Source organism: Tubulanus polymorphus, chromosome 5 (genome assembly GCF_964204645.1).
Source record: "Tubulanus polymorphus chromosome 5, tnTubPoly1.2, whole genome shotgun sequence".
NCBI lineage: Eukaryota > Metazoa > Nemertea > Palaeonemertea > Tubulaniformes > Tubulanidae > Tubulanus > Tubulanus polymorphus.
Genome location: NC_134029.1, coordinates 16,557,930 through 16,581,592, shown reverse-complemented (window position 1 = coordinate 16,581,592; position 23,663 = coordinate 16,557,930). Strand labels below are relative to the sequence as shown.

Sequence of the window (23,663 nt, the reverse complement as noted above, 5' to 3'; positions counted from 1 at the left end):
CGACCGCTCCGCTGTACGATTTGAAATAGAATTAGAGACGTCGGTTGGCACGTCAACCGACGAATCCCTACTTTTAACTCGATGACGATCTCTCAGCTTCCGAGCCTTATCGGCCCGAATCCAAAGGTCCTGGGACCAAACCTCGCAAATCTTGCAAGGATTACTCCTAGAATAGATTTGGCCAGATTTACGCCTGCACGACGCACACGAACCGTGGTCATCCCAGGCACAAAATAAATGTCCACATCCCTCACTGCCACGATGCTGACCTTTAGGAGGGGCGGCATAATTATTCAATTAATCGGTCACAATAATGAATTAAATTAAATTCACTTAGTAGAATTATTTCGGGAAAAAAGAAACAAGGGATAGCCCCCAAACCGAACGGACTCACCGTTACGAGAGTGATAACTCCCTTCCTAATCCCTTTGATATTTTGGCGAAAAAATCTAACGCGTTCATATACAAGAACGCCAAGAAAAAAGAAAGTGGATTTCGCCGGTGGCTTAATGCAATACGGCAGGGCCGGGTCATATAGAAAAACAATTGACGATCAATGAAAATTTAGAAAATAGTGGCAAAAAGCATAGGAAAGGGTACAGTACTCGACGGAATTACTTGACTTATCTTTTATTTGCATGGAGGAGCCACCGTGCTAAAGCCCCTCAGCAAGAACACTGTTGATGTTACAATTGTATACAGTACCTGAACACTTGAGGGTACGTGCCAATTCACAGGCCATCACTTGTATAATCAAACCAACTCTTAATCTTAACATTTCATTGAACAGATTTGGTTCAGTTCTAATGAACATTGCAAGATAAACCAGCAATTCTTGTGTGAACATTGCAGTACTACAGTCCTCCCCGCATGCATCATGAATTATAGTTGCCAACTCATCCGGTGGTAGAGGTCTATTATCACAATAAGAAAACAGTTACTTCACAAAGCCATTGACCTATAGACTGATTTAAGTGTTATCGATAATACAAACCTCAGGATCACTTTTTCTCTCGGCTCGGGAGGTAAACCTACAGTTACCTGTTTCTGACGGACAATCAGATCTGTCACCGCCTAAAATAAACCAATTATCATAAGGCTAGATCATCAATCTTTGTTGAGCACACGATAATGAGAATGAGGCGCTTTTATGAAAGTTTTGACCAATCTTGGCAATATTCTAGTGGCCCATGGACACCACAATCAGAGGGCTTATTTTTGGGCTCTCCAAGGTCTGCTGGTAGAGAGCATAGAGCTCTCCAATAGTCCAAAAAGAACACTACCAGTACACTATGTATAGTCAATATGGTAGCCCAGGAGGGGTCTGAGGGCTTCCCCATATTCTTTATATTTTTCCAAACTCGGAAGTCAATTCCGAACAACTTTGTTCATGGAAATCATAAAATTCAATATGAGAGGAAATAACATGAACTACAAGAGAATATAAGATTGTTAAAAAGATTCTGAATAATCTTGGGTGTTTTACATGCATTCTAGAGGGTTTCGAGGGCAATAAATTCAATGATTAACAGGGGTGGCTATAGGATTTCCATAGGGGAGGGGTGCAGGGAGGTAAAAAGGGCCCAACTTTAACAGTAATGTCCATAGATTTTGTTGCAGATGTCTCATAGTTTATACATGTCATATTACCTGGATCAACCAAGCAGTTAAATTCATAAATGAGACATGTCTCCAATAGAAAATGTGTTTTAATCTTTGAGTGATAAACGATAAGAAATCTCTGTACTTAAGTAAGAACTTCTGAGAATGTTGAAAATAATTTACCTTTGCTAAATCTTCGACTCGTTTATGTAACATACCAGCAGTATGACGTACTAACCACCACTGTTTTAAATGTCCAGCTTTTTCATATAACTCTTTCATCAAATCTTTAACTGTACATCCTGCTTTACCTCCGATCAATGTATCCCATGATGGACCTCTAGATGAAACAGGTAACAAAAACATTATTGAAACAGTTTGGCCTAGGAGTTTTTGATAACTACTGACCTCTTTCGAGTATCAAATTATTCATAATCCTATATCCCGAAAATTGTTTTGACGGACAGAAATCCCCATTTTCCAGGACAGCCAACAATTTTAAGGGATATCCTAAAGTTTCAACATTTAAACTTTTTAAATCAAGCACTTATCTTGTGCCCAGATGGAGAGGAGCATCTTCAATGAAAGTATCGTTAAATTCACAGAAAATATTCATACACCCTAACAGCAGGAAATATAAATATCTAAAATAATTATAATCAAGAAAAGACATTCGATATCTTTGTCAACCATATTTTGCCGTATGGTCCGTTTGCATACTGGTAAAACAGTGACATTCTATGCCTTCACCACCTAGCTCGATACTGGAGAGTAATCATAGCTTGGATTTTGTAAGAAGTTTTATATGCATGTAACAGACTTCACATATTGCAGGTCCCATTCAACCATGTTAAATGTGAGTTCTACTGTGGATAAAACTGCATCACTTATACAATAGTTCAATAAGCTTTTGAAATTGATTAAGTTAAGGAAAGGCAGCAAGAATAATGCAAATACTATACTCATATACTCAAGTTAGAGACCCACTTCACATATTGCTGATCCCATATAAGTAAGTTATGCAGGAGCGGATCCAGGGACCACTGTCGAGGTTAGCACAACTTATAACTAGGGGCCCACTTGGGAAGTGGTTTCAAATGCTCAACAATCAATGTCAATATTCAATGCTCCCTAGTAACCATATACAAAAACCAATGACCTTGAAACTCACCACAATCATAAAACATGTCAGCAGCTACGATTTTGTAATTGATTGTGATAACAAAATATGCCTCGTTACCAATTTAATATGGAAATACTATGTTATTCAACTATTCAAAACCCAATAACCTTGTAACTCACCACAATCATAGAACTTGTCATGAACTACAACTTTGCAATCGATCATGGTAACAAAATATGCCTAGGTACCAATATAATAAGGAAATACTTGGTTATTCTACTATTCAACACCCCCTGGTGACCATATAGAATAACTAATTTTCTTAAAACTCACTACAATCATAGACGATGTCATGAGCTACAACTTTGCAATTGATTGTGGGAACAAAATATGTATTAGTACAAATATAATATAGAAATACTAAGATATTGTATTATTCAATGCCCCTGGTGGCCATATTCAAAAACCAATGAACAAGAAACTCACCACAATCATAGAACACGTTATAAGCTACAACTTTCTAATTTATTGTTGTAACAAAATATGCTTAAGTATCAATACAATGTCGAAAAACTTTTTCCCACCTACGAATGAGTACTAATGACACCAAGATGGCCGCAAATTGCGTCATAATTGGCTGATCAAAAATACCTGTCTCAGGTATAAAACATGCCTTTCCAAAGAATATCTATCAGCAAATGCAATGAGAAATGGCAAACCAGTAGGAAGCTACAGGACTCAGAATTCGGGCCAAAATTAACATTTTTGGGCATTTAAAAGGTCCTAGGACGACCATCTTGAGGCCGATCGACCCAATTTTTGTTATGCTGATGGGCCCTGGGGGGTTCAAATATATACGAAAGATCAAGGTAATTGATCAAGGCGTCTTCAAAATTTTCCTCAAAAAAGTTCAAAAACGTATAAAAAGTGCTGATTTTGGCGAACAACAATGGCTGCCAGTCGGCCATCTTTATTCTGACAGGGCCAGTTTTTGGGCTGAAGATGTGTCTAGGGTAGATACATGTATAAACCAAATATCAAGACATTACCTTGAAGCGTCTTCAAAACTTCCCAAAATAACTGGATTCCGTCTACGGACGGAAGGACGCTATGACGTACGAATGTACGAACGGACAGACGATGGACGAAAAGCGAATGCAATAGCCCGCTGGGACTTAAGTCCCAACTGGGCTAAAAAGGGCATTTTGAAACAAAACAAGAGGCCCATGGGCCTTGAAGCATTGGTAGATTATACTGTGGTTAAGTATTAAGTGGTTAATGCATTACATCTGCCGGAAAATGTTCTATGGCGATATTGATTGGGAGAACCACAGATTTAAGAATTGAATGAATTTCATTTTTCTGCCGAATGATTTAGCCTACGCTATTTGTATTGTTAAACCTCATTAATGCGATTTTGTTTAAGACTGATGTTTTCCAACATGTGTCGCGAATATATCATTCGGCGTATATGGTTGTATTTATGTTGTAGTTTTCATTCATGGTTGTTGTATCATATCAATCCATATAATTCATGTGATAATCCCTTTTCAGTACTGTACAGGTTGTTTACTAGATTCTATCCAATAGTTGTACAGATTTGACACAATGTAATCTCAATATCATTTATATGAACGTATGGGCAGAATAAATCAGTGCTGTTATAGATCTTTCAACGATAAGGAAGTCTCGTCGTTCGTAGTCGTTTCTCTCGGACCTAGGGAATTCTTTGGAGTCCTCGATAGTATGGACATTTTGGTCCCTCGAGCAGCGGGATTTGTTTTCGGTTGCAAACAAAGTATTATTGGTTGTTTTGCGGTGATTTCGACGACGATAATTTCGACGAGAAACTTCAACTCGACGGTGAAAACTCGAAACTCCAACAAGCCGGTTGGGTGATATCTACTTGCGGTACAGCATTAATCACGACGTCTGGAGTGCTGAAGTCAACTAAATCATGGCCACCGAGGAGAAAGAGATGAGACGGATTCAGCGCGGACAGTTCACAAAACTAAGAATCCAGTGCGAGAACCACATCAAAGATAACCAGGCTGTTCAGGGTACGTGTGTTTTAGCTACTCTTAAAAAGAAATTATCTCAATTGGAGCAACTTGACCTTGAAATATATGCAAAGTGTGGTCTCGCGGGTTCAGCCTACGAGAATTTAATCGTCCAGTCAGATGACATTATAAATAGTCATCATATGAAACTTACGGAGATGGAGCTCGCATTAAATGAACTATCAATTCAATCTCGATTCGTTCCTTCCGAAACCGCTTCAGCATCATTTACTTCTACTAGCAGTTTATCGTTACCGAAACTTCAAATACCAAAATTTGATGGCGATATATTGCATTGGCAATCCTTTTGGGATTTGTTTATTTCGGCTGTGGACAAACAAACAAAACTAAGTGAAATCGAAAAATTTAATCACCTTAAATGTTTGTTGATTAAAGATGCGTCGACAGTTATTGAAGGTCTTTCGTTGACATCAGAGAATTATAATTCCGCTAAGTCGATGCTTGTAGCTAGATTCGGTCGACCACATAGGATCAGTGAGGCCTACTTAGATGCGTTGATTAACCTCGAAGCACCGTATTACGATTTACGTTCGCTTCGCACGTTTTATGAGACGATTGAGCAGAAGATACGGAGCCTTGAAGCTCTGGGTATCGAAACTAATTCTTACGGAACATTGTTAGTGCAAATAATTCGAAATAAACTTCCGAAAGAAATAATTTACAACATCAGCCGGGATCACGGTAATGGTAAATGGAATCTCTTTGAGTTAAGAGCTGCTTTATTACGTGAAGTAGAAATCCTCGAAACCTGCCAAGATTCATCAGATTTGAATTCAAATTTCACTACTACTCTACAGGTACAAGCGAGGAAGTTAGAGTGTCTTTTCTGCAAAGGAGAACATCGGAACAACGACTGCACTGTCGTCAAGCAGCCTGATGCTAGATTAGGAATTGTGTTTAAATCACGTTTGTGTTTTAACTGCCTGGGGAAGCACCGTTCTAACAGTTGTAGGTCTAGCTTTCGTTGTAGAATTTGCCAATGTCGACACCATACTAGTTTATGTGGTGCGTCCATGTTTCAGTACCGTCAGAGTCAGAATCAAAATAACACTGACAGAAGTAAAACAACTTTTTCTAACGATGCTTCTTCCAAGAGTGACAATGTCAACGATAATCCTTCCGCAATGCCTGTCAACGATTTTCCTGCGTTGAATTCCAAGGCTGATAAACCAAAATTCAAACAACGCTCTCTTATGACAAACAGCGGCGGTGGGGCTAAAGTTCTGTTAAAAACAGCGGTAGCGCGGGTGTGCTCGTCGTACAATGGATCGATCCGCTCAAATTTATTGTTTGACGATGGCTCGCAACGATCTTTTATTACAAAAGAATTGGTTGAGAAATTATGTTTGAAGCCTCATAAGCAGGAATATTTAGATTTGTCGGGTTTCGGTGCTGCCACTGGGTTTAACAAGACAGTAGATATAGTTAGGGTTGACGTGATATGCAACGATAACACTCAGGTCCAGGTAGAAGCAGTCGTGGTACCCTTTATTACGAGACCTATGTCTGTTCATGGAATTGATCAAATTGATGAGTTTAAATCTTTAGAGCTAGCTCATTCTCGTGAATTCTATTCAAATGCATTCAGCATTTCTATTTTGATAGGCGTTGATTTTTATTACCAGTTTGTACTAGGGAACGACTTCGTGGTTTCGTCAATTGGTCCTATAGCTGTGCCTACAAAGTTGGGTTACCTAGTTTCCGGTCCACAAGCGGCTTACTGTTTGCAGGTGAACGCAGATTCAGTGGATGAAATTGGGCAAAACTCTATTAAGAAATTCTGGGATCTAGAATTAATTGGGATTAGACCACCAGAAACTGATCCGTATTTGGACTGGTATTGTGATAATTGTATCTCTTTTGATAACGGTATATTGATTCTCAGTAATATTTCCAGTGTCTATGATCCGTTCGGTTTTCTTACACCAATTACAGTTCAATCGAAAATTCTAATGCAAGACATTTGGAAACTTTCTGTGGATTGGGACGATAGTCTGTCCAGCGAACTTTGTAGTAGATGGAGTTCTATAGTAAAAGATATGCAAGAAGCGTCTACATTTGAATTTCCGCATCAAGTAATTGATTCTGCCATGTTGGTTTCCGGCCAACCAGAACTTCACGTATTTTGTGACAGTAGTTCACGGGCTTTCGGGGCAGTAACATATATCCGTTGCGTTGATCAATCCGCCTTTTTGATGTCCAAATCTCGTGTGGCACCTATTAAGAAATTATCAATTCCTCAATTAGAATTGTGCGCTGCAGTGATAGGAGCACGTCTTGTATCTCACGTTGCAAAGTCACTTGAACCTGCGTTATGTCGGCCATTGAATATTTTCGCCTGGTCCGATAGTCAGATTGTTTTAGGGTGGTTAGCAGGACGGTCGGGTAAAAAGGTATCCCAATTCGTAGAAAATCGAAGGTCAGAAATAAATCGTTTAATTGATATTGGTTGTTGGGGTTTTTGTCCATCTGAAGAAAACCCTGCAGATCTTATTACACGTGGTGTGACTTGTGAAACACTTAATCAATGTAGCACCTTCTGGTTTAAGGGACCGTCATGGCTGGTCGATGAAAACAATCGTCCTGTAGTAAGTAAGTGTGATGGAAATATCATGTACGTAAACACCAACCATGTCGAATCTAATGCTGTATCCTTTGATGTTTCAGAAGTTATTTCTGACTATGATGTTGGGAAGGTAGTAGATATAGAGACATACTCTTCCCTCACAGGACTTCTGCGGGTTACAGCATACGTATTACGGTTTGTACATAACCTCAAAACAAAAGCGAGTTCACGGCATTTTGATGAATTATCATCATGCGAGATAGACCGCGCAAAGATCCTGTGGGTTAAGAGCTGTCAGAATTTATATTGTAAAGATATAATTCGGGTGTTATCTGGTACGTATAAGAAACAATTTTCGGTAGTGAATCAACTACAATTATATTTGGATAAGGATGGAATAATCAGGTGTAGAGGGCGTTTGAAAAACGCACCTCTTAGTTACGATTGTAAATATCCTATGTTAATTCCGAAGTTAAGCAGATTCGCATATTTGGTAACACGAGACGCTCACTTCAACGTGGCTCATTTGGGTACAGATGCCACTATTGCCAAAATTAGAGAGACTTATTGGATACCTCAGTGTAGACAATATGTTAAATCTGCTATGCGTCGTTGTATCGTCTGTAGGAAATATCAGGGTAAACCATACCGTCTACCCGACCCCCCTCATTTACCTCATTGCCGAGTGGAGGAGGTGCCATCCTTTTATTATACTGGGGTCGATTATTTAGGGCCTATGATTTTGAAAGGTGGCGGGAAAGTGTGTATAGCCCTATTTACGTGCGCGGTTAGTCGCGCAATTCACCTTGAAGTTGTTTCGGATAACAAAAGTGAAACCTTTCTTTCTGCTTTCAGGAGGTTTGTTTCCAGACGCTCCCTGCCAAAGTTGATGTTGAGCGACAACGCCACTACGTTCGTTGGTGCCAATACACATTTACGGCAGATTTTCAAGAATGAGATAGTTCGGCGTTATCTGTCCTCGCACAATGTGGACTGGAAATTCATTTCTAAGAGAGCTCCTTGGCAGGGAGGGTTCTGGGAGCGACTCGTAGGTATTACAAAGGGTTGCATTAAAAAGATCCTAGGGCGTTCTTTTTTGACCTATGTTGAATTCGTAACTGTGGTTACAGAAATAGAGGCGATCTTGAATGATCGTCCACTGATGTATATATCGAGCGATATAAACGATTTGGGTCCTTTGACTCCATCTCATTTAATGTGCGGGAGGCGCATCACCTCTCTACCGATAGGTGATGCTGATATTAATGACCCGGAATTTGTTGTCAATAGCCGTTCACTAAGTAACAGATATAATTTTATTGTGTCGTTAGTACGTCAGTTTTGGGAACGTTGGCGTACAGAATATCTAACTGGTCTTAGGGAATTTCATAGGAATGTCGGTGATAACAGAGAAATAGTTAAAACGGGATCGGTAGTTTTGATACACGATGAGGGTCCTCGTACCAGCTGGCGTTTAGGTGTAATTGTTGAATTGTTCAGGGGACAGGATGGTCGTGTCCGGTCCTGCTCGTTGAGGACTGCTAGCGGAGTAACAAACCGCCCTTTGTCAAAACTTTATCCTTTAGAATTACAGACAACTGAAAATGACGAAGATGCCCCTCCTTCTGTAACTGGAAGGGCAAGTATTCCTCGTAATCTGAGTACTCGTCAAGCAGCAGATTTAGCCCGGCAAAGAATCAGAAATGTATATAAAGACGTTGCCGATGACGTCTGTTAATGGTACTTATCGGTATTTCTGTAAATAGTTAATTTGTGAACAACTTTATAATTTCAGATAGAGAAAGTAATAGTACATAGTTATTTTGTTGTGGCCGGAGTGTCGCGAATATATCATTCGGCGTATATGGTTGTATTTATGTTGTAGTTTTCATTCATGGTTGCTGTATCATATCAATCCATATAATTCATGTGATAATCCCTTTTCAGTACTGTACAGGTTGTTTACTAGATTCTATCCAATAGTTGTACAGATTTGACACAATGTAATCTCAATATCATTTATATGAACGTATGGGCAGAATAAATCAGTGCTGTTATAGATCTTTCAACGATAAGGAAGTCTCGTCGTTCGTAGTCGTTTCTCTCGGACCTAGGGAATTCTTTGGAGTCCTCGATAGTATGTACAACATGTCCCAGCCAAGAGATTTATATCAATCGAAATTTGTATACAAAAACCCATTTAATACAACGATTTCGGCACTTTCGCCTACACAAGATTCGTATTTGACGTAGGGTAATCTCGACTGACTGTGGTTTTCCTTGAATGAACTGTTAGGTAGATCAACCGGACAAACCTACATATCAAAACGTCGCGAGAGCGATGCCAGCGTTGGTGTCACTACTGAGACAGGCTGATGATTGCTTGTTTGTCTTTTTGTTTGTCTACGTCGTTCGGACCTTGGTTTTTAACCCTATTGGATTGTTCACTTAACCTCACGACGGGACAGCCTTTGAAGTGTTGCCCGCACACTGTAAGCAGTCAGCAGGACTCGAACCAACTTGTCACTCAGCACTGATAGTGGATGCAACAGCATCACGCCTTATTTCACTGAGCCATCGAGGCCGCTCGATTCAATTCCAAATAAAGGTCCAATGGCCCTGTGGCTCACCATTAAATCAATGAGTGTATATATTGTCAAAAATATTATACTAATTATAAATAAAAATTTCGATTTAAGATGTATGAGGCTGACAATATGCGCCTGTGGATGTGTGAGAGTGCTGTGTATACTATCATTGCCGAGTCACTGTGCTATATATAGACTCGCTCAGGTGATTACTAACACACACCGCCATATACTCTAACCTATATTCGCACACATGCAGCTGACTGCTGATGCGCGTGTATTTTATACAAATGTACTAGCGACGCAGTATTAGATTGACCGCAATTTCAAAAGTCAGAATCCATCCATCCACAAAAGGTAAAAAAATAAAAACATATACAGACTTTTTCGTGAGTGAGTGTGCAGGAAGCGGGCAGAGCGTCTTGAAGTGAAAACTTATTGTAGAATATAAACAAACTTATAGATGGAATTTCACAATAAACTGTCAGGCAACTGATGATACAACATGGTTGTTCTCGGCGTACTTAAAAATGATATTCCTCCAATAAACAACTCTGGTAAAATTGAATAAAATAATTCGTCTTATTGGTGAAATTGTATCATGGTGGTAGCCTACCGTTTACCGTTTAATGTTTCGTGACATCATGAAATGGTTTTAACTTTAGTAACGGCGTTCGCGCCCGATCACATAACTTAACTGTACGGACTTCAGTTACGAGTCGGCCTGCCGTACCACAGCTCTAGAAATACCTATTCTGACGCTGAGAATTAATCTCAATTAATCCCATGGCTACTGATAGTTGGAATTAACAGTGATATTCAAACACTATGATATTCATATATCGGAGGTACATAATTTGTTGTTTTTCTATGCAGAAGAGGCCGTTCCCCATTGTTTACTGCCAATGTCAATGCGGACATATCACTACGTGATTGCTTAACCCCCTCTAATCCACCAGATAACTAACGAGAAAAATGCGATAGAATATTTTTTTGGGCCTTTAAATCAGAAATCTGGCGACGCTATCTTGTAGTGTATAATTGAAACATTATTTTGAGTCATTTTCAGCTGTGTCTACTGTTTGACGAGAACGGAGTTACAATTTGAAGTTACTATGAAAATGAGAAGAGTCGACGACTTTTGATCCATTTTACTAGCATTGGCATGACGTCATAGACGTCAACCAATGCTAAAAAGGGCATTTTGAAATAAAAAGGGCATTCTGAAATTTTGAAAATCTGCTTTTTGCAGTGAGTTCCAAGCAATTAATGTGATGTGCTTTCTAGCAAATTAACTGCATTGAGATGTAGCTTCCAGGTAATAAAGACAAAATCTTGAAGAATTATGTGCTGTTTGTTTAAAATTATCGACCTCGTCCTGTAAAAAAGTGCGGTTTACGGTTTGAGTTCTACCGTAACGCAATCATATCATTTATAAATTACAATAGTGAAGGGAACTACAATTTTGCAATGCCATGCATCTATCCCCAGGGTAAGCAAACAGTAAAAGGGCAAGTAATTGAAGACTGGTAGGCCTAACATATTGCTCTTCATAGAAAAAAGCAGAATTTACTTTATTGTTCGTCGAGTGTTAGTTCATGTCTTGAATAGATAAACCTGTCTTTACTTTCGCATCAATGTTCATGGATATCCATCAAATATTGCAGGCTGTATTGCGCTAACATGAAATTCAAGATGGCTGTCCTGGCCACCAGATTTGATGGCTGATGACCTCCATTTTCAATAGGGAGGGACTATTCGCATGAAAAAGGGATCTTACCCTAAGTTTTGTCAAAATCCATCAAAAACTCTAGGCTGTATTGGGCTCACATGGAATTCAAGATGGCCACCCTGGCCAGTAGTTTGACGGCCTCCATTTTCAATTGTGGTGATGGACATCTCAAATACCCCATTCCTCATACCAAGTTTAAAGATTTGCAGACTGTACACAAAATGAGCCAGGTTCCTTGGAGACGGTCTTAGTCCCAGCCTTGGGAGTTTAAGTCAATCTTGATCTATGAAGAGCACCTACTTTGTTATGAAAAGGTAATATATAATATCCGCCTGTTCTTGTAAATCTTCAGTTGTTTTTAACGAGTCTACAAGTTCTTGACAATCAATTCCATCATATTTACTGCGGTCGTCTTTATCTGATGTAGATGAGGTGTGGCGACGTATAGTAGGGCTGTTAGTACTGACTGGTACTGCTCCACTCACTGCAGGATTCAAACTTCCTTTCAAGTAATGTGTAGCTACAAATAAGATTATATAACTGTTAAAGCTCTGTGATATTTCATTCGAAAAATCTCAATACATTTGATATAGTTTATAAACAACTAGTTTTGTGCTGGGCTCGCGGTACACGTATATCCCCAGAAATCCACAGAATAACCTTTTAAACCGAGGTCCTGCATTGACATTGCTATTAGCCATCATCAGACATACAGATGATGGCTAATAGCATTTAGCCGAAATGTTGCTCAATATAATCATTTCAATATTGAACTTTTCATTTTTGGCTGAATTTATTGTGGGATTTCTCTCGTTATCTGCAGACATGTTATGATTGCTGATCCTCAGGAAATAAAATAGAAACGGATTCAGTTCACCAATTCCCTTATTTCAGGCCAAATGCTGTATGTTCTCTTTTTTGCAATACCTGTTCATTGTCAAATCTGCTTTGTTTAGATGCTAACCTGAAAATGACATTTTCATTTATTCAGTGTCCCTGCTGGTCACACGATTAAATTTTTAAGTCTGAACCTTGTGAAAAAGGGTTGCATCCTCTTTGGGGAATATTTTTGCCATACATTTTCATTGACAAATCTCTTTCATTCATAAAATATGCTGAAAATATCTTTTTTTCATCATCCGGAGACAAAACCAAAACGAAATTGGATGTGCAAGGAGATCTTTATAGGGCACCAGGATCTTGATGCCGGCCCTAAGTAGAGACCAGCAATTTTTGCAAAAAAATGGTGAACTTAAAAGTTTTATCACTTGGGGGCCTATATGTAACTGGAATATTTTACAGAAATCATTTCTCAATGTTCCATCTTGTATTGGTACAGTTTTAAATGACACAATGAAAGTCTATGGTACAAAAGACGAGTATAGATATACAGCATTTTGTGAGCAACTTATTTCCAGTCAGGCCTCCAGGACCATAAGGATGACTTCATGCAAGACGATGATGTCAACAATGCAATTGATAAAAGCGCTGATTTTGGTGAACAATAATGGCCACCAGTCGGCCATTCTGATCAGACCAGTTTTTGGGCTACATTAAAAACACCCAAAATAACTGTATTCTGTGGACAAAGGAGGGACAGCTGAACGAATGAGTGAATGGCAGATGGATAGTTGGATGACAGATAAAAAGTGAACGCAATAGGCACTATTCCTTAAGTAGGCTAAACATGGTACCCAATTGTCAGAATTATATTGAGCACTTATACGCTTTAACCAAGGATGGATTTACGAAGGTGGACTGTATAATAATACACTGATTTCGCATTATCGGAAATCCCTTGTTATTTTATCAATGGCACAATGTGAATGTTGAACCTACTAGTGATACCTAACATGATGATATCCATCATCAGTGCTCCTGACATTTGAGCAGGAACATTCAATTATAAATTCAATCTCAAGGTCAACACAAAAATCAACATTTCTCTGATATACTAATGATATGCATGCATAATGTGAAATTAGCATGCCATACAAAATCTATGTAATAAATGGCCTAGTACAGAACTAAATAAGTAATTTCTAGAACAAGGGACAATCTATCTTCATATAGACCCAAGAGAGAAACCCAAAATTGAAAGACATTCCATCTTAGCATTTTATAAACGTTGTTTCTTAATATGTACACCTTACAGGGACTGTTTAAATGGAAAAAGAAATTTCTTGGCATATGGAAATTTGGAAAAATAGAATTGGAATATTTAAAATATATACACAAATGCATGAACATTATACTGTATAAGTGAAAGCCTGTGCTCAGGGCTTGCCTGGTATGTGACAAACCATTTTCAAAACTTTTTTGAAAATGGCTCATAGCAATAATCAGATATGAGAAAGCGGACCTATAAAATGACAATCAGCATCTCATGCATTACGGGTTGAGCCCTGAATTATTGCAGTTAAAATGCGCCGATGAATGCTCACAAAAAAATCAACACAGTGTACAATATCTGAAGGAGTTCGCCCCGTACGCGCGTGGCAACGGTATGTAGGCCTCAGGGTTCGAATTTCACAACGGCAATTGACAGCTTTTGCCGATGATGTATTGGTACATAGCCTTTGACCTATCTTTGTACTGACAGCTTCAAAATGCCGTCTATTAAATTTCTTTAAAATGCCTTTGACAATTTCAATCACTGACACTAGATTTTATAATCAAAATTCTGTAAAAAGTCTGAAAAGTTTGACATGAAATAGAAAGTTACAGCGGCTGATGCCTTAACTGTATGCCGTACGGTGCTGCCACCTTGCAAAATTCCTGCGCTAGCACCAACAACTATTTCTGTACAGTGCTGCCACCTAACAAAAACAACTGTCATTAACATGAATTTTGATCTGAATTTTTAAACTTCCAACACATGTACGCCCAATATTCATCCCTCCAGTAGTTTAATTTAATAGTTATGCCCAATGCCATATTCTATTTTTGAGAAATTATAGATTATTAGAATTTCTTTCAATAATTTAGTAATCAATGATTCAATTTCAATCACATATCATTATGAACTGACCCAACTCAAATGATTTCATTTTTAGTGTTTAATTTTTACAAATATTGTTGACAATATTATAATTGATTTGATGTACATTTAAATGTTTAACCCTTTCAGTGTGTCTTCACCACAGTGCGGTGTATAAATCAGTGATAGATTTTGCTAGTACACCGCACTGCGGCGTATTGATGTAATTAGTAATTAGTAATTATCTCTCTTGAAAAATGGCAGCACCTGTCAAACATTGTGAAATACTAGTAACTAATGATACACCGCGCCGCGGTGTAGATACACTATAGTGGTATTATCGTTATTAAACACACTAGGGTGGAATTGTTTTTAAATTTCAAATTATCTCTAGCACTATAGGGTATTAACTAGTCAGCACTGAAAGGGTTAATTAAGTCAAGTAACCAAATAACATTGACTCTCATATAGAAATAGTTTTCAATGTTCATGGAATACGTAATTAACCAGGTATTGTTTTCAAGATAGGCACTTGCTGTGGTGAGAGCTAGACTTGCTGTGGATCGCTTCCACCATCCACAGTATTTCTGAAAGCAACTTGCTGCGGATGACAATTTCTGAAATTTGAACCCTGGGCTTACATACATTACTACTGTTGCCGCGCGCGCTTCTGTCCGTAACCGATCGATGAAATACATACATCATAGTAGATACAAAAACAGTGTTGGAATGAATATGCATTGAAATGCAATACGCGACGGTAAGTAAAAAAGGCGCTGAACGCTTTTACGGTTAACCCAATTACCAATCGCACCGGTCCAGTTGAGTGAGATCATGATCACCCCCCCCCTATACTTTTACATCATTATTGGACTATTTGGAAAATTGAATTTTTCAATACCGATTTCCGCGGTAATCTCATCTCTGAATAATTGAAATATAAAGATAACTCTCATAGTTTTTCTTTTGATTGCGGTTTTCTCTCATAATCATTCTGCCATTAATAATTCTTTGATTAGTGCCTGAAGCAGTGGTATAATTTGATCCAGCCTTGTGATGAGCCTACTCACAATCCATGTCCCTAGAATTTTGCACTTCTAGAATTCTGTCTAGAATAAATGTGGCTGCAGAAAAAGAAGTTCACAACAATAATTGAGTGAAAATAGAGGAGGGGTGGATCAAACAATATTTTGAGGGATCTTGTGGTTAAGGAGTAGATGGAAAAATTAGCTACACTAGAAAGTTATAATAAATTTACTCTACATTATGTATCAGATTCTACTCAAGCACAAACAGTCACTACATCACACACATAAATTCTAAAACAAACCTAACTCTCGAGGGGTAAATGGATTCTCTGAAATTGTTGAAATAATGTATTTCATATAGATAGATGTAATTTATCCACCACAACAAAATAAAATCAATTCTAAATTTCTAAATCATGCGGAAGCCCTTGATATTACCTAATTAAAATCAATTGTGTCATTCATATCCCACATTTTTTATCATCAACATTGTATTTACTTGTAGCATTTTTCTAAGCGTTCTGCTCACAAAATTCATTATATATGAAAAGTAACTGTATCAGTTGATGTAAATAAGTAATATCGAAGCGATAATTTAAAAAATGTGCTTCATGTCATATTCATAGTGTTCTTGAGAAACAACACCCATTGCATCGGAAACATATGTAGTTTAGATGCCTTTCCAGAATTTGGTTGAATGCAAATTTAAAATTGAAAAACTATTTTAGGATTTTACTGCAACCATAAAAAGTTGCATTTCATGTTCTAACCAATTTGCAAGACCAGGTTATGAGGCAGCACTTCGCAGTAAGAAAAGTGTTAAAAGTATAAAAACTAGGGGTCCAGGGACACCATGCCCACTTGGGAAGTGGTTCCAAATGCTCAACAATCTAACAATTTCAATATTCAACGCCCCCTGGTGACCATATACAGAATCCAATGACCTTGAAACTCACCACAATCATAGAACATGTCAGCAGCTACGATTTTGTAATTGATTGTGATAACAAAATATGCCTCGTTACCACTTTAATATGGAAATACTAAGTTATTCTACTATTCAACGCCCCCTGGTGACCATATTCAAAACCCAATGACCTTGAAACTCATCACAATCATAGAACATGTCACGAACTATATTTTTGTAATTGATCATGGTAACACAATATGCCTAGGTACCAATATAATAAGGAAATACTAAGTTATTCTACTATTCAACGCCCCCTGGTGACCATATAGAATAACTAATGGCCTTAAAACTTGCCACAATCATAGATGATGTCATGAGCTACAACTTTGCAATTGATTGTGGTTACAAAATATGCATTGATACGAATATAATATAGAAATACTAAGATATTGCATTTTTCAACGCCCCCTGGTGGCCATATACAAAAACCAATGACCTTGAAACTCACCATAATCATAGAACACGTTATGAGCTACAACTTCCAAAATGATTGTGGTAACAAAATACACTTAGGTATCAATATAATGTGGAAAAACTTTTTCCCACTTACGAATGAGTACTGCTGACACCAAGATGGCCGCCAATTGCGTCATAATTGGCTGATGAAAAATACCTGTCTCAGGTATAAAACATCCCTTTCCAAAGAATACCCATCACAAATTGCAATGAGAAATGATAAACCAGTAGGAAGCTACAGGACTCAGAATTTGGGCCAAAATCAACATTTTTGGGCACTAAAAAGGTCATAGGACGGCCATCTTGAGTCCGATCGACCCAATTTTTGTTATGCTGATGGGCCCTGGGGGAATTCACATATATCCGAAAGATCAAGGTAATTGATCAAAGCGTCTTCAAAATTTCCCTCAAAAAGTTCAAAAATGTGTAAAAAGTGCTGATTTTGGCGAACAACAATGGCTGCCAGTCGGCCATCTTGAATCTGACAGGGCCAGTTTTTGGGCTGAAGATGTGTCTAGGGTAGATACATGTGTAACCCAAATATCAAGACATTATCTTGAAGCGTCTTCAAAACTTCCCAAAATAACTGGATTCCGTCTACGGACGGACGAACGGACCGACGACGGACGAAAAGTGAACGCAATAGCCCGCTGGGACTAAAGTCCCAAGTGGGCTAATAACAGCTTACGGTAATACAGTAACAGCTACCAAAGAACCAGGAGATGATCATCGTGGTAATCATTCCTTATTACGTATGCACGAAGGGGTCAGTTCAAATGTGTACATATCTGTATGGGTAGGATACAGGATGAAATGTTGAACTAGATTAAATATGTCACATCTGAACATTTTAATTAAGGACCATGGGTCCAGTAGGATCAACTGAGTACATTTTTCTTTTGAGCAGAAAAATCAATTTGTTCTTGGATTTGCAATAACATATACAGCTAATGAAGATGAAATCATGATGCACTGTGTAGTAAGCATTTCCAAGTGATGCCATTCTGAAATGCTTTCCCTGTGATGTCATGAAACAAGGTAAAGCATCAATTAGTAGAATGGAGAAAAATTAATTGAAATTTTGGACATTTTCTCCCAGCACTTCCAAACGGCCAAGAGCTGATGGACAAAATTTGCCATATCAATTCCAACACCTATTTCTCTTCTTATGACAAAATACCAGCTGTTTATAACCATTTGTTACAATTTGTGCCACCAAGAGCTAACAGAAAGTTACTGAGACTTAGTGCATACATAATAAATGAATAAAGGAATGATCCATTAAACAAGTAAGGGTGGAAAGAGTTATATTTACCGAAATCTTCCTCTCCATCTATAGCAATAGAACGCGTACGTTTAACTATCCCTGCTATGCTCTGTTTGCGTATTGAGTTTGAGAGCCGGTGCCAGCTGGATGTGGGACTTTTAGGAGAATTTGTTGGTAACCGTGCACGCGATATTGAAGGGCCCATTCTATTTATTGTCTGCATTATGCGTATACCTGTAAAATAAACTCAATTCATCAGTTAGACCTATCAGTTTCTTTCAGTTTAACATTCATACATTATCAAAATCTAAAGCAATGAAATTAGTTTGGATTCAAAAAATATTCAACTCATGCAAATCACAGATTTAAATGTAAAAAGAAACCCGGGGAGGCAGGAGGTGCAGGGCAAGTTATCTTGAATGGGAAAGTGCTATGATTCATGCCCAGCGGGGCGTACATACATCAAAGGGGTCCATGTGTAATGCATGTACTAAGAAACTGATTAAGCTATCAGGTCTACTTTGAGATGATCTTATTCCAGCTAAGATATAAGTATATCAAAAATTGCATTAAGTGCAACATGCAATCAATGACCTTCGGAAGACATCACCCTATCATCATATGTACTAATGAGTATTGAATCGGGCTGCTTCAATGGAGTACTCTGTACACGGTCCTTGCAAACACGCAGCATTGGCAGACTTCTGACTGTTTCTGTTAGATATGTGGACTTGGGCTTTTTGGGGTTAGAAAAAATTGACGGTACAGCGAGGGGATACCGAGCTCGGTTGCGTGTGTGCGTGGAATGTGTGTTTAGGAATTAGTCTTTTACAATGCGTATAAGAGGCCTTACAGGAAATTAAGGTGATTATCAAAATGGTAGCAGAGCAAACAACTAAATTTGATTGGTAGTGCGGTGAGTTACTGTGGCTGCTGACATCGAGACGAGCGGCTGTGGATGGCAATTCGTCGAAGTCGTCGGAGTTTGTTTCAATGTGCGAAAGTGGAATAAGGGCTTTATTCATCGTTTTGTTAAAAAAACAAAAAGGAAACGAAAGAAAGATCGTTGCTATGTTTTGTGTGAGTAGCTGAGGTTTGCATCGGTTCGTTCGTTTAAATAAAATTTGTTGCACGTGGCCATCATTTTTACCGTCCGGTGGCGCCGCGTTGTGTTAAAAAAAAAAAAAATCCGCCAGTCCACCTACAAAAATCCACTGCTGTTGGATAAAGCGACGGATTACCAATCGTGGAAAGATGAGATTGAGATATGGAAACTAGTTACGGATTTAGATGCCAAAAAGCAGGCTTTAGCAGTGACGTTGACATTACAAGGACAAGCGAGGGCTGCTGCTCTTGAGCTGTCAACGGCATCGTTTAATGCTGGATGAAATCTTTGCTTACAAAATTGGATACGGTTTTTAAGACTGCTGACACGGATATTGCATACTCAATACACACAGCTTTTGAGAAATTTGAACGGACTGAAGGTATGTCAATTAATGATTATATAATCGAATTTGAAAGGCTCAACAACCGGTGTGTTAAACGCAACATGCAGTTACCGGAAGCTGTGTTGGCATTTAAAATCTTGGATGGAGCTGGATTACAACAAAAAGAGAAGCAGCTTGCTCTCACAGCTTCACCTACCCTCACATTAGCAAGTATGAAATCTGCTCTCAAGCGGATATTTGAAGAGGCAAAAGTCAAACAGTCTACTGATGACAATTATGATGAATTTCGACGCTGATGTGAAGGTCAAAGGTGAAGAACATGATACATTGTATGCAAATCAGGAAAATCGTGGTGCTCAACATAGATCTGGATTTGGCTCACGAGGCCGTGCAGGCTTTCAGACTAGACGCTCTAGTGTAACTAGCGCGAATGGGCCGAGGGGCACGAATCCCATAGATAGATCTGTACGAAGAACTAGATGTGCTGTTTGTGGCAGTACTTTTCACTGGGCTAAGAACTGTCCGCATAAGGCAGATGAAATGCATGCTATGCAACACGAAGAGGTTTGTGATTAGGTTGTCCTTTTCGCCAAGAGCTCTGGACAAGACAACACAATTTTCATGCTAGAGGCTCTGGGTGCCGCTGTTATTGATACTGGATGTACTAGAACTGTGTGCGGTAAGAAGTGGCTCCATGATTATGTTGACTCATTATCACCTTCCGAAAGGGATAAGATTGTCGTCACATCTTCTAACAGGTTTTTCTGTTTTGGTTACGGTAGGAAAGTACTTTCGTCTGAGAATGTTATCATCCCTGCAAACTTTGATGGTCATACGTGCCGTTTATCTACAGACGTCGTTGATGTAGATCTTCCTTTGCTCCTTAGCAAAGGGTCATTAAAAGAAGCAGATGCCATAATAAATGTAGGTAATGATGAAGTCCATATGTTCGGGAGGAATATCAAATTGGAGCAAACTTCTATGGGACATTACTGTGTTAATATCTGGAGTGATAGATATTATAACGATGATTTTTGTAGTGAAGCGGTATTGATCCTTCAGACTGCTGACGATGTGAAGAGTAAAGAGAGGGCTATGTTAAAACTCCATCGTCAATTTGGACATGCTTCTTTAGAAAAGTTGAAAAATCTTCTAGAGAAAGCAGGAATCAGTGATGCAGAAACTCGACAAGCTCTAGAAAGAGTCCTTACTCAGTGTCATTTATGTGAAAAGTACAAGAGAACATTAAGTCGTCCAACTGTCTCGCTACCCATGGCCTCAGATTGGAATGAGACAGTTGCAGTAGATCTACATCAGTTAGGAGAATCATTATGGTATCTTCATATCATTGAGCTCTACACGCGATACAGTGCAGGTGCTATTTTAAAGACTAAAAGAGCGCATGATGTTATGGATGAATTCATTAAGCACTGGATTAAATGCAGGTGCTATTTTAAAGACTAAAAGAGCGCATGATGTTATGGATGAATTCATTAAGCACTGGATTAGCGTTTTCGGCCCACCAAAAAGATTGTTCAGTGACAATGGTGGTGAGTTTATGAATGAAGAAATGATTGAAATGGGAGGACAGTTTGGCATCGAAATATTGACTACCGCAGCTTGTAGTCCGTGGAGTAACGGAATTTGTGAAAGGCACAATAGGACACTAACTGAAATTGTTACAAAAATCAAGGACGATAGAGATTGCGACTGGGAGACAGCTTTAGCTTGGGCTCTAATGGCGAAGAATACACTCAGTAATATTCATGGGTATAGTGCACATCAACTAGTTTTCGGCTGTAATCCCAACTTACCATCAGTCTTATGTGACAAACTGCCTGCATTAGAAGGAAGTACCACAGCTAATGGTATTGCAAAACACATTACGACTCTATAGAACGATGACCACACTCAAACGTGGTGAACGGATAATAAGATAAAATCCCACTATTTACAGATTAAAAGAATTTAAAAACCAGATTTTATTTATTAAATCTAAAATATTTAAAAGACACGACGTTTCGATCTCACCCTAGAGATCATCGTCAGGTCACTATTACATTACGACTCTGTTTGCTGCAAGACAGGCATTTACTCAGGCTGAATGTTCTGAGAAGATAAGAAGGGCCCTTAGAAAACAGGTTCGAACTCACAATGATGAAATTTATAGAAGTGGTGACAAGGTGTTCTATAAAAGGCCTGACTAGTCAACATGGAAAGGACCTGCTTGAGTTATTGGCCAGGACGGAGTTGTGGTATTTGTTCGACATGGTGGTCAGCTCATTAGTGCACACATGTCGGTTAAAAAAAGCTGTATCTGAGATTAATCATCAACCTTATGATGACAAACGTTATCAACAACAAGATAAGTTTTCCGTAAGAAATGAAACCGAACCGGCAGTTGTACAGTCAAATAATGACAGTGATGACTAGAAAATCAACAACGATGTTGATAATATGTTATCTGAGAACCAGACTTTGCCCAACACGGTCGGAAATGTGAACAGTTCTGATGACGCTTTGAATCAGGGAGTGGTTGAAAATGAGAAGCCAACCTTAAAAAAGGGTCAACAGATTAAATTTGAAGTAAATGGAAACACACAGGTAGGGACCATCATAGGCAGAGCTGGAAAGAAAACTGGACAATATAAAGACTGTACAATATTGCAACAGTAAATTCAGATGGCTAGAGATATCAGAGCTCAGTGGATATAAATCAGTTAGATAATCTTCAAGTTCTTGAACCAACGATTGACGATGCCGATGTATTAGTAGCGCAATATGGGATTTTTGACCAAGCTAAACAAGCAGAGCTAAAAAGCTGGAAAGACCATGGAGTGTACAAAAGAGTCAAAGATAGTGGTCAGCGTGCCGTATCTACAGATGGATCTGTAATATGAAAGAAAAAGAGGGTGTTCTGGTACCTAAAGCTAGACTGGTAGCGAGAGGGTTCGAAGAAAAAGAACTGTCCGCTGAAAGAGATTCACCTACATGTTCCAGTGAGTCGCAGAAAATAGTGCTAACTATCCTTGCTAAAAAAAAAATGGCTGCCCAAGTCAATGGACATTAAAAGTGCTTTTCTCCAAGGAGACAACTTTGACAGACAAGTCTTTTTGGTACCCCCTAAAGAAGCCTGCGAAAATGGTTATTTATGGCAGTTAAAAAAATGCGTTTATGGTCTCAGTGATGCTTCTCTGTGTTGGTACAAGAAGGTAAAATCCACCTTGTCTGGTATGGGAGCAAGGATATGTCAATATGACCCAGCTGTTTTCTACTGGCTTGATGAGAATGGTCTACTTACTGGCATACTATTATGTCATGTTGATGATTTTCTATGGGGAGGTGATGAATCATTTGAAAAAACTGTTATCTGCAAGATTCGAGAGAAATTTATCGTTGGAAGGGAAGATGTACAGGCTTTCAGATATGTTGGTATGCATTTAAACATATCGCAAGATGACACGACTCTCGATCAGGATTTCTATAAGCAAAATTTAGAATTCGTAAAAATTAGTAGTGTCCGGGCACAAAACCAAAATGTCTTACTGAAAATGAGAAGACAGCGATGAGAAAAAAAGTAGGTCAGCTTCTGTGGCTTGGCCGTCAAACAAGACTAGATTTAATATTCGATGTCTGCCAGCTTGCATCCTCAATAAAGAAAGGAAAAGTTGGATATTTTGGCATTGAATAAAGTGATTAAAAGGGCTAAAGCTGAAAATGTCAGTATACAATTTCAGTATCTGAAGAATCCTAGAATGTTGGTTTATTGTGATGCATCATAAGGGAATTTATCTGATGGCGATACTCAAGGTGGCTATT

At 38.6% G+C, this 23,663-nt stretch overlaps 1 protein-coding gene across 9 annotated transcripts in view; it reads right to left on the bottom strand.

Annotated features, from left to right (window-relative positions):
* Positions 1–23,663, bottom strand: part of LOC141906396 (phosphorylase b kinase regulatory subunit alpha, liver isoform-like) — an 82,252-nt gene that overhangs the window by 16,729 nt on the left and 41,860 nt on the right. For all 9 annotated transcript variants that reach the window (XM_074795657.1, XM_074795662.1, XM_074795663.1 and 6 more), the window contains 5 exons: positions 18,442–18,627; positions 11,993–12,212; positions 1,786–1,942; positions 995–1,074; positions 706–914 (listed from right to left, as the gene is read on the bottom strand). In XM_074795657.1, the coding sequence (XP_074651758.1) occupies positions 706–914; positions 995–1,074; positions 1,786–1,942; positions 11,993–12,212; positions 18,442–18,627 (852 nt within the window). The remainder of the gene's footprint in view (positions 1–705; positions 915–994; positions 1,075–1,785; positions 1,943–11,992; positions 12,213–18,441; positions 18,628–23,663) is intronic.